The following is a 12,500-nucleotide window of genomic DNA, read 5'->3' as shown; positions in this document are numbered from 1 at the left end:
ACACACACACACACACGCACACACACACACACACACACACACACACACACACACACACACACACGTCTCAATTAGATCACTAAGAGGGCAGCTGCAGGCATTGACTCTTCTTATAAACACACGCACATTAGCATGTACAGGCACACACACATATTAACACACACACACACACACACACACACACACACACACACACACACACACACACACACACACACACTGCTGGTGGAGCAACAGGGTGTTGCAGAGAGAGAGAGAGAGAGAGAGACAGGTCTTCCTGCTGTCTGTCTGCACAGAGAACGACAGGAAGTCCGTCTCGTGAAACACAAAAGTTCACATCATGATTTACACAAATATAATATAAAAATATACTAAAATATACCTTTTAATGATCTTAAAAGTACAAATCCAAGATGGCAGCATCTGTCAACCACACAATGGGGCTTAAAATATTTAGGATATTGGGAAAAAAGGTTATATACGTAAGACCTGCTTTAATTTCATGAATGAATGAATGAATGTTCAATAACAGATCACTCCTCAAGTTACACATTGTTCTTCTTTTTGTTCTTTGTTTCATTGTTGCTTCATTCTGTCGTCCACCCTTTGTTCTCCATGAGTATGACTGATAATATGAATCCTTATAGACTGCAGATATTCTTCATGTTCTTCTCGTCTCTTAAATTTCAGGTTGTCGAGTCGACTGGACGACTTCCTGCGAGTTCAACTGCAGCACTTCTTCCTTTACGTGTTGATTATTAAATAAATAAAGAGAACGAGAGAAGTTGGAGAACTGAAATCTTCCGGAGGCTCCGATAATTATAACACGCCTACAAATTGGTGACCCCGACGTGATCGTGTGACCTCGATTAAGAGAAGTTGTTGAAGTGAATTGTTCCAGAAAAATTAAATCATCTAAAAAACATCTGTAAATAGAAAATAATACAAATCCTCTGTCCTATAACATTTAATCTGCTGAGACTCGACTGAGGAACTGAATCTTCAACGTCCGAAAGTAAACAACTTTTCTTTCTGCAGAGAATAACAATGTGGAGAGGAAGAAGAAGAAGAGTGCATGATGGAGGTGATGATGATGATGGTGTGTGTTTAATTACAGCGCCGCTCTTTGTTAATGACTCCATTAACGGCCCGTTTGATTGGCCGGCCGCGTCCGCCGACTCCCCGACGAGACAAAACGACGTAAAACCGTTCTGAATCCTCTTCACACATAAATCCGTCTGAAGATTGTTTCAGCGCCGCCACCGAGCGAGGAAACTCATCACCTCGTCAATTTGTCAAAAGGCTTAAAAAAAAAGAAGAAGTAAAATCCTCCTCCTCCTCCTCCTCGATCTAATTAAAGTTGAAAAAATAATTAGCGATATATTTCCCTTCCTTTTAAAGAAGGAAAGCCGGAGCGAGGGAAGGGCAGTGATTAAAAGGAGGAGAGGAGGAAAGGAAGAGCAATTAAGAGGATGGAGGTTGACGAACTCTGTGTACACATGTAGGATTACCGGGTGAGACTCCAACAAGGCAAAGACAAGCTCCCCTCGCTCCGTCTCGCACTTCTTTCTCTTTCTCTTTTTTCTCCCCCCCTCTTTTTGAGTCGGCGTGCCACTTCTTCGGCAGCTGATAAAAGCCGAGAGAACAAGATAACCGGCTCAGCGGAGCCGGCGGTGAAAGCTTAGGGGACCCAATTTGACAATTAATCAATTATTTGATAGAAATCATCAATCAATCTTGGAGGGGGAATTAATCCAGGAGTGGAGAGGGGGGGGGGGGGGGGATAGAGAGACACAGTGACAGAAAGAGAGAAAGAGAGAGAGAGAGAGTGATGTGCCTTCCTCTTTAATTTGGTAAACTGATTGGCCTTTTTTCTTCTTCGCCTCCATATCTGAGAGCTTCCTGTATCTAATTCACAGAGACAAGGAGTTCACATTGAACTAATGGAGGAGGAAGAGGAGGAGGAGGAGGAGGCGTAGGAGGAGGAGGCGGGGCTAATGCATGTCGGTAAATATGAGTTCAATTCCAGAAAACAACGTACAGATAAGTCTGAGCGTCTGAGCGCTCGACGTCGTCTCCAGATTCAACGTCTAAACTCTGGTTTGACGTTAACAGGGTTCACACACATTTGAACCAATGGATGTCTGTGACTTTAAACCCATCATTTATTACATTTAACCAAATGTCCATGAGTTTAAACCACATTTAAATGACTTCAAACCAAATTTCTATGACTTTTTACTAAATTTATATGACTTTTAATCCAATGTCCAAGACTTTAAATCAAAATGTAATAACTTTTAACCAAGTTTCCATTACTTTGAACCACATGTATATGACTTTTAACACAACTTTCATGACTTTTCTACGACTTTTAACCATTTTTTAAAAATATTTCAATGACTTTTAACCAAATTTCAATGACTTTAAACCATATTTCCATGAGCAAACATTGTGTGAAATGTGTGTGAACAGTACAAAGTGATAAAATGTAGTATTTAAACTAACAATGAGGATTCAAAGCATACAGTAAACCTTAAATGACTCAAATGAATGAGAGACAATAGTTTGATTAAAAGAATAAACATTCATATAGATGCCTGTATGTATGCTGCTGATATTTTGAGCCTCTTTCTTTTAAAAGTTCTTTTCCAGGTTTTCCATGATCGTATGAACTCACGTGACACAAACACAGTCTGCTGGGTGAAATTCCCGGTTTAATGTTTTGCCCTCTTTCTACTTCCTGGTTGAGGATTGCATTCATTACACATGAATAGACGCGTCTGCATATCTATCCGTTCTGTTGAGGCCGAGTGAGAACCGCCTGCATGAGCGATGAGCTCCGTGTGCCAGTTTACACACATTCGCGGCAAAATTCCCACAATTATGTCACCGCGGCTCGGGCGAGGACTTGGCAGGCTTTCCCTCAGAAAGCCGACTGAATGCAGCCACTCGTCCACAATTGGCTCGTTGATCTGTGCCGCCGCCACCGAACAACCTCCCGTTTCATCCGCCTCCCGAGCGCACCGGCAGCAAAAGGAAGCCGGCGCCACGGACGGATTAGTGGACCCGCTTAGCGGGCTCAAACCGCCGGGGCCCCACCTGTCCTTCAGCGACAAAATATCAATCACAGGGACGAGTGTCAGCCAGGAGGACGAGAAGGACTAAAGAGAGACTCACGGCGAGTACCAGGGGTAAAACAACCACAGAGACACACAAAAGGACCACAAAGAGACACAAAACAACTACAAAGAGACATCAAATGACTACAAAGAGACATCAAATGACTACAAAGACACATCTAATGACTACAAAGACACATCAAATGACTACAAAGAGGCATCTAGTTGAGATAAAGTGGCTACAAAGACACCCAAACAACTATAATGAGACCTAAAACAAAATGGGCCCCACAAAGAATACAAAGAGACACACAATGACCACAAAGAGTACAACAATGCAAAGTACCAGGGGTAAAACAACCACAAAGATACACAACATGACTACAAAGAGACACAAAACAACTACAAAGATGAGAGACATATGATGACAAAGAGGCACAAAACAACTACAAAGAGACATCAAATGACTACAAAGAGACACAAAACAATTACAAAGATACCTAATTACTTAAAAGAAACACAAAACTATAAAGAGACACAGAATGAACACAAAACAACTACAAAGAGACAAAGTGGCTAAAAAATAGACATAAACAACTACAATGGTCCTCACAAAGAAAACAAAGAGACACAAAATGGAAGCAAAGATACAAAACAGCTACAAAGAAAACAAAGAAGCACAGAATGGCAACAAACAACTACAAAGACACAAAGTGGCTACAAAGAGATACAAAACAACTACAAAGGGCCTCACAAAGAAAGCAAAGAGACACAAAATGGAAACAAAGATACAAAACAACTACAAAGAGACACGTGATAACTTCAAAGAGACACAAAACAGCTGCAAAGACACGCCCAGCATGCAGAGACACATACTGGCTACAAGGAGACAGAAGACGATCACAAAAAGAAACACAAAGGAGACCACAGAGCGCGACACAGCGGTGCAGATGGACGCAGGAGGCGGCGTTCTTCTTTTCAGGAATGGTCAGCTCACAGGAAGTGATGCTGTTCCTGCCGTAGTGATGGACTAACATGCTCACTGGTTAGAGGAGGGGAAGGACCCGGCAGGCTGGATGCTGTCTGACACGCCGAGACCTTTACCGCTGCGCCGCGGTGCATTCAGGCGCCGCGGGAATCTCCTCCGTGTGAGTCCAGGGCTGATTAACAGCAGCTCTCCGTTCTTTACAGAAGAAGCTGCGAACGTCGCTCGACCTTTAAAACAACGACGTCGCGCGTGGAAGCGGCTCGTCTCTGACGGCTGACGACCGCATTTCAGATTAAAGACTTTTGTTCTTCGTGGCGACAAGAAATGAAGCGGTGAGCCGACGTTTCCCAGCCGCAGGTTGACGCCTTTTATGGGACTTTACACGGCACTTCTTGACTTTAACTGTCTGGATTCACACGTGAGAGGTTTGCACAGGAACAAGGAAATGTGACGGTTTGAAACCCTTTTAATTAAGCAACACACACACACACACAAACACGCACACGCACACAGACAGAGCATGTCAATACTGACTTATTAGCGCCTCCAAGGTCGACGTGCCGACCTTCAGAATGGACGCTCGTCTCTATTAACAGGAACTGGTGGAGAGTGAACCAATTGAGACTCAGAACTCGTTACCAAGCTGACACACAGAGAGTACAATGAAGTGTCCCCGACACACACACACACACACACACACACACACACACACACACACACAGGGATAAAATATGCGTCGTCGCTCGCTGCACAAATCAACAACCGTCCGACGAGCTGATGAGATTTGAAATGAGCCTTAATTTGTTGGGAATTGTCTTTGGTAATGACGAGAGAGAGAGAGAGAGAGAGAGAGAGAGAGAGAGAGAGAGAGAGAGAGAGAGAGAGAGAGAGAGAGAGTTTGCAAAGCAAGAAACCGCTTTGAGTGAACTGAGAAGCTCAATTTGAGTGTTTTTCTAGATACAAGACATAACAGACACACACGCAGACAGACAGACACACACACACACACACACAGACACACACACACAGACAGGCAGGTGCGTGACTCACCTGTGACAGTCCCAGGTAGATGGAGACGGTCTCAGAGATGTAGAGGAAGCGTCCCTCCTTGTTTAGTGCAAATACAAAACCGTCCAGAGACTGAAGAGAGAAACACAGAGAGACGTCTTTTAGTCACTTCACACACACACACACACACACACACACACACACACACACACACACACACACTGACAACACAATCTATATTGTACAATTAGACCATTCGCTGTGTTTCAATTACATTTTTAAGCAAATTGTAAAGACGTTTTTGCACCAAGAACAATGTGAAGGAGGTGATGTTGTTTGGTTGTAGTTTGGTCAGAAGGTGGCGCTGAAGGCTCCACGCCGGCCAGTAAACAGAACAGAAGAAGAAAACTACTCAACCATCTCAGAGGGAAACGAGAGAGAGAATGTAAAAGTTCTCTGAAGATGAATATTAATGAGTGAAGACGTTGATCACGGAGTTAAATGTTACTTAAAAAACAACTTAAGCCTTAAAAACCTTTGCTGACGACATTCTTTGGCGTTGAAATTTTTTTTTTTATAGATACTTTAAAGTAAACGCGGCTGCAGTCGTCATCTACCTGCAGAGCATTGCATTGTGGGAAAGTAGCACGGAGATTTTTTTTTAGAGCTTTAAAACTTGTTCATGAAATATACAACGTTTACTTTTAAACACTGGTAGTAATGTATACTTCAACAGTACTGCAGTACTACTACACAGGAGGGCTGTGTCTGCGCACACACACACACACACACACACACACACACACACACACACTAAGGTGTGTCTAATGGTGTATTTATGAGAGGATCACGGCGCAACACTCGACTTCAGCAGAGAATCTCACTGACACACACAATCACAAACACACACACCCAGAAACACACACACACATGCACACGCACGGGCACACACACTCTCAGACGCAATCACTCACACACAGATCAAAGTGTGTCTAATGCTGTCGTTATGTGAAGATCATGGCAGAACACTCGACTCCTTGAGCACAATACACTGAATCAGACACACACACACACACACACACACACACACACACACACACACACACACAAAGACATTAATACTCCTGAGGTCAGGCAGGTTAATTACATATGGTTCCCTACTGTTGCTGCTGCTGATACACCAGGTCTCTGTGTGTGTGTGTGTGTGTGTGTGTGTGTGTGTGTGTGTGTGTGTGTGTGTGTGTGTGTGTGTGTGTGTGTGTGTTCATTCTTGTAAACTAATCTGAATTCAGAGGGAACACAGCTCCTACGCGGCCTTATTAGGGGCTTTTATTTTGAAAGTCCACTTCAGAATGTCTTATCTCCGTCACACGCAGGTCGTCTGCTTTTATTTTGAAGTTTTTGGAAATGTATTCTATATTAAATAAGTTTGACAAATTATTTTTTGAAATACCGATTATTCATCACGTGATATTTACTCATTTAGTTGTATTTACTTGCGTATGTCTTTTTGTTTGTTTATTATTGACAGACTGAAACAAATAAATTGTGTCACGTTCACTGGAACGACGCTTTTATTTTGAAGTGAATTTTTTAAATGTATTGTTTATTGATGAATTTGAAACATTATTTCTCTAACATTTACATGTTTAATAAACATATTTATGTATTTTTATTCATTTATAATTGACTGACATTTCCGATCACAATCAGATGCTTTTATTTTGAAGTCAGCTCTAACGCTCTCTCACGGTAATGTTGAGAATAAACAAGGAACAAAAAAAACTGTAAAGGGCAGCGGAGCGATGACGGGAGAAATCATCATGTTTCAAACACGACCTTTAACCTCTAGAACCTGCCATGATATGTGTGTGTGTGTGTGTGTGTGTGTGTGTGTGTGTGTGTGTGTGTGTGTGTGTCCGCTCAGTCTGCCCTCTCAGCTAACGAGATGCTAATGAGATGTTAATCGTCAATGAGCCTCATCAATGTCCGTCCATGCTGGGTTGCTCATTAACACACACCCTGACTCATGTCTGTGTGTGTGTGTGTGTGTGTGTGTGTGTGTGTGTGTGTGTGTGTGTGTGTGTGTGTGTGTGTGTGTGTGTGTGTGTGTGTTCTGATCCAGGTTTGCAGCTCTCAATGTTGTCGCCCTTCAACATGAAATGTCTTTTTGTCCTCCAGCGCATCGTTTCCCCAACGACATTACAGACCATTCAAACAAACGTTTGAGGCTAATTAGCTTAGCACGAAGTAACCTATAATATTATCAGGACTTCTGACCACCAGGGATAGACTCCTCTGGTTGTATAGAAGTCTATGCTTCATGTGTTGAAGCTGCATTCTCTCTCCTGACCACGAGTGATTGACAGGTCTCTACGTAAATATGGTCACTTCCTGTTGTCTGGTTGCAAAAAAAACAAGATGGCGACGGCCAAGAACGCCAAACTTGAGGCTTCAAAACAAGCAAAGCCGTGTGAGGAGCTGCTCGCTGAGCAATAAGCCGATGATCTTCACGTCTGCGCCTCAACCTCTCTGAGGGGTTTCATTCTCGCTCCCTCGTATCCTCCATTGTTTTCCACCGAGCACACACACACACACACACACACACACACACACACACACACACACACACACACACACACACACAGCTTCAGAGGCCCGTGAGAGTCATGTGACGTCTGAGCCTCTTTAAAAAGTAACGCGACGCAGCGATAGCAGGAAGCCGAGATGTGCCGATAAGCACACGCTGAGTTTCTCCTCTTTCCAGATTGAGGTCCAGGTTCCAGCTGCAGGTGAAGGGAAGCAAATCTGCCCGATTCAGAGGGATTAAAAAACGGATTAATTAGAATTGGAAAAGCGAGTTGAAAGGTGGAAATCCGTGTGTGTGTGTGTATAAATTATGCTGATACGGCGCTGATGTAAACACACACACACACGGGCCGAGATGTGCCGTAAACAAACGTAACCTTGCTGCCTGGTTGAGTCCCAGGTTGCCAGGCGGAGGTTAAACAGGCCTCAGATTATTGGAGCTGCAAAGCAGAGCTTCAGTCCAGACGTTGTTTTCAGCCGCCTGCTCGGGTTTACACCGGGAATAACGCACGAGGGGGCCGGGGTCCTCCCAAAGGTCGGGGGGGCGGGGGGGAGGTCGCGAGGTGCACGAAAAGGTCGGTGTAACGCTCAGAGAGCAATATCCCAGCCTCAGGAGCCGACACTTCTTCTGCAGGAGCCGCAGCCGGCTTCAAGGAAGCGCTGAGCGGCTCCCGGGCCACGGGGTGATTGACAGGTCGACGCCAGAGACGTGTACGGCGTCTCTACGTCCAAACCGATCACGCACATGGACACGTTGCCGCTTAAAGCAGACGGACACACAGTGAGACCAGTAAACCAGTGAAACCAGTACACCAGCATCAGCTGACCTCAGCCTGTTAAGTGGAGAGTGTTTTTCTCTACCTTTGTTGTTGTTCCACTTGTATTTGCATATTAATAGCACACACACACACACACACACACACACACACACACACACACACACCGTGACTTTAGATTGGTGTGTGTGTGTACTGCATATGACTGCATGTTCGTGTGTGTGCAGATATGTGTGACCATGTGCTGAAAGGTGTGTGTGTGTGTGTGTGTGTGCATCCAGACCACTGACGGCACTCACACACACACACACACAGTCATCGTCTCTATCTCCTCTGACTCTGAAACACACACACATATCCAGACGCACCTTACGCATTTCATTCCTCTGTGTGTGTGTGTGTGTGTGTGTGTGTGTGTGTGTGTGTGTGTGTGTGTGTGTGTGTGTGTGTGTGTCTTTATGAAATCACAGAGGTCTGACCGCCTCATAGTAATTATGCTAATTGTCTGGATGCCCTTGCCTTTATTTATGCGCGGCTGCTAAGATAAATAAAAGGAAATTGCTTTGGATCTAACTGTATTCATTTCAGCATGCTAACTAGGACGCTAACACCGCTCCCCGTGTGTGTGTACGTGTGTGTGTGTGTGTGTCTGTTTGTGTGTGTGGGGAGCGAGGGAGTGGAGGGGGCGAGGCACAGATTTGTTTACCCTTCACAAATTCTGCAGGTAATTGCAATTTTGATTGTACATTTATTTATTTTATTCTGTGTGTGTGGATGTATTGTATTGATGTGTTGTGTTGTGCGTGTGTGTGCGTGTGTGTGTGTGTGAGCTTCCTGTCTCTCAGTGCTCTGTCATAATGAAATGTTTTGTTCTATTAACCAGGATAAAACCGCCTGAGAGTGAAACTCTGAACCCGACAGACACGACGCTTCGACCTTAAAGAATGTTTTTTTAATTTTTTTTTACTCGTTAACGATGATGTCATTAAAGGGTTTTTTATTAGGGGATAATTAATGTATTCGTGAGTGAGTGTAATAGTCGGAGCTGCGACGAAACAAATGATTTTCCTTCTTAATTAATATGCTAAATATATTTCTTGATTAATTGGTCAATTGTTTGATCTTTAAAATGTCAGAAAGAAATTTGTGAAAATGTCGTAAATCCATAAATAACAAACATGACTTAAAGCGTCACGTAAGACGATGAAAAGCACCCTAACGGATCAATATCGAGTCATTTATTAAGGGCATAAAAATGTGTTTAATAAAGAGTTTAAGGTTATTTTTTATTTCCTAAACACCATTAAAGTTCTCCCTTCATTTAGACCGATGAAGCAGAAACATATGGAAAACTAATTAGTACATTTTACAGGTTTCAAAGCCTTAAAAAACACATAAATCCATCAAGAAAACCCATTAAAAGCCCACGGATACGTATCAATAAATCAATTCATCCATTCATAGAACAGATTATGGGGTCAGAGATGTGAATCAAATGATTTAGGACTTAAAATTTGACGTGAGTTGAACTTGAGGAGAAGCTTTTAGAAACATTGGAGCGAGCAGAAGAACGACGATGAAGACCATGAGGTGCGTTTAAGATCCCTGAGAAAAAAGGCGAGAAGATGAACGCACATTTTCTGTTCTGGGATCTGGTCTCTAAACTCTTTTTTTAACAAAAAAGACACAATGGATTATTTTTGTTGTTTCAGAAGTTTAGTCCAGAGTGAGACATCTCAACAAACAAAGATGGTGAATTCCTGTTCGCTCCCCAGAGGACGAACCCTTCACGTGTTAGCATCTCCTGTAGCGCCACCTGCAGGACAAACTGCCCTGTGATGCAGCAACACACACACACTTAGAGGAACCCATATAGAGAATACACACACACACACACACACACACACACACACACACACACACACAAATGTCTAAATCTAGGCGTTTAGACAGCTAAAGAAAGAATTGCAATTGATTAGCGAGCGCTGCTGAATGGCTCGCTCCCTCTGCTTCCCACCTCCACAGATTACTGCATCGATCGCCCGCACACACACACACACACACACACACACACACACACACACACACACACACACACACACACACACACACACACACACACACACACACACACACACACACACAACAGATGAGGCTATCTTTTAACCATTCAGAACGGGCGGTTTAAATGCTACTGTCTAGCTCTCTGCCTCCTAATGACAAATGGAAAAGTAGAACGTGTGTGTGTGTGTGTGTGTGTGTGTGTGTGTGTGTGTGTGTGTGTGTGTGTGTGTGTGTGTGTGTGTGTGAGATAAAGAACAAATTAATTGTAAAAAGGACAGAAAAATAAGGGGTGTGTGTGATAAATAGGAAAACAACAAATCAAGACGTGGAGGAACAGAGTAGAGGAGGATGAAGTGATTAAAGGAACAAAGAACAGTTCACGAACATTAAAGAGCAGAAAGAAAAGATTTCAACTTTAAAACGCAGCAGCGGCCGAAAGGAACTCGTCCTCCTGCGACGGTTCATTTTAGACATTAACCTTTTGGAATATGTGCGCGAATCCTCCTGTGTCCATTTTGATACCCAGCATGCCCCATTCAGACAATCTTTTGTCATAAAATATGTAATTTTTCTATTTTTTTCACAGCTTTTTGATTGAAGCTCCTTCCTAACAGGACAAGACTTTGTTTTATTGTGATTTCTGTTGCAGATTCTGATTCTTTAGGTGCTAATCTTTCCATAAAGGTGTCTTATTGACGCTGCAGGAGGCTTTTTTTGGGGAATCTGGCTCACATCATGCTGGATGTTCATAGTTATGATCAAAATATCTTTTAAAAGTGATTTTTTTGCGGATATACATTTTGTTCCCAAGACTTTGCTGAACAAATACAAACAATAAACACAAGTATTGGAATTATTTTGGGGTTCGTACGACGACTCAAACAGGGAAAAAGAGGTCTGGAGCCAGGATGTGCGGCGGCATATGGCTCTTTACGGTGCGACCCGGTGAGGCTCAGTTCACTCGTTCGGTTCCTCCGGTCGGCTCCCAGTTCTCCCATTAACAGCCACTGGAACAACTGGAGCAGCAGCTCCTCGGCTGCACCGCGGCAATAAAGCCGCTGTAAACAAAATATTTGCCCGTTTTTTTATTTCCGTCAGCTGCTTCTGTCTGCTGGACGCCTGCCAGCTGACGGTGGAGACTTCCTGCTTCCATCACTCAGAGACGCTTCATATACTTTAATATATTCCTCTTGTCGTAATGTTGCCGATCTTTACCGGGATTCAGGCACCAGGCCAAAAAAAATGTTTTCACATTTTATCCTAAACCACGACTGATTGTTACCTGGAGACAACTTTGTCCACCAGGGGGCAATTCCTCTGGTTGTATAGAAGTCTATGCTTCATGTGTTAAAGCTGCATTCTCTCTCCTGACCACCAGGGGGCGACTCCTCTGGTTGTATAGAAGTCTATGCTTCATGTGTTAAAGCTGCATTCTCTCTCCTGACCACCAGGGGGCGACTCCTCTGGTTGTATAGAAGTCTATGCTTCATGTGTTAAAGCTGCATTATCTCTCCTGACCACCAGGAGGCGACTCCTCTGGTTGTATAGAAGTCTCTGCTTCATGTGTTAAAGCTGCATTCTCTCTCCTGACCACCAGGGGGCGACTCCTCTGGTTGTATAGAAGTCTATGCTTCATGTGTTAAAGCTGCAGTCTCTCTCCTGACCACCAGGGGGCGACTCCTCTGGTTGTATAGAAGTCTATGCTTCATGTGTTAAAGCTGCATTATCTCTCCTGACCACCAGGAGGCGACTCCTCTGGTTGTATAGAAGTCTCTGCTTCATGTGTTAAAGCTGCATTCTCTCTCCTGACCACCAGGGGGCGACTCCTCTGGTTGTATAGAAGTCTATGCTTCATGTGTTAAAGCTGCAGTCTCTCTCCTGACCACCAGGGGGCGACTCCTCTGGTTGTATAGAAGTCTATGCTTCATGTGTTAAAGCTGAAGTCTCTCTCCT

At 43.7% G+C, this 12,500-nt stretch overlaps 1 protein-coding gene across 1 annotated transcript in view; it reads right to left on the bottom strand.

Moving 5' to 3' along the window:
• Nucleotides 1-12,500, bottom strand: part of LOC137802196 (neuronal PAS domain-containing protein 3) — a 218,638-nt gene that overhangs the window by 75,094 nt on the left and 131,044 nt on the right. Inside the window, 1 exon segment of the mRNA XM_068599854.1 lies at nucleotides 5,161-5,250. Coding sequence (XP_068455955.1) covers nucleotides 5,161-5,250 — 90 coding nt within the window.

This window comes from Clinocottus analis, unplaced genomic scaffold (assembly GCF_023055335.1).
Source record: "Clinocottus analis isolate CAN_PGR_092001 unplaced genomic scaffold, fCliAna1.0.p SCAF_5, whole genome shotgun sequence".
NCBI classification, from domain to species: Eukaryota; Metazoa; Chordata; class Actinopteri; order Perciformes; family Cottidae; genus Clinocottus; species Clinocottus analis.
This window is presented reverse-complemented; position numbering and strand designations above follow the sequence as displayed.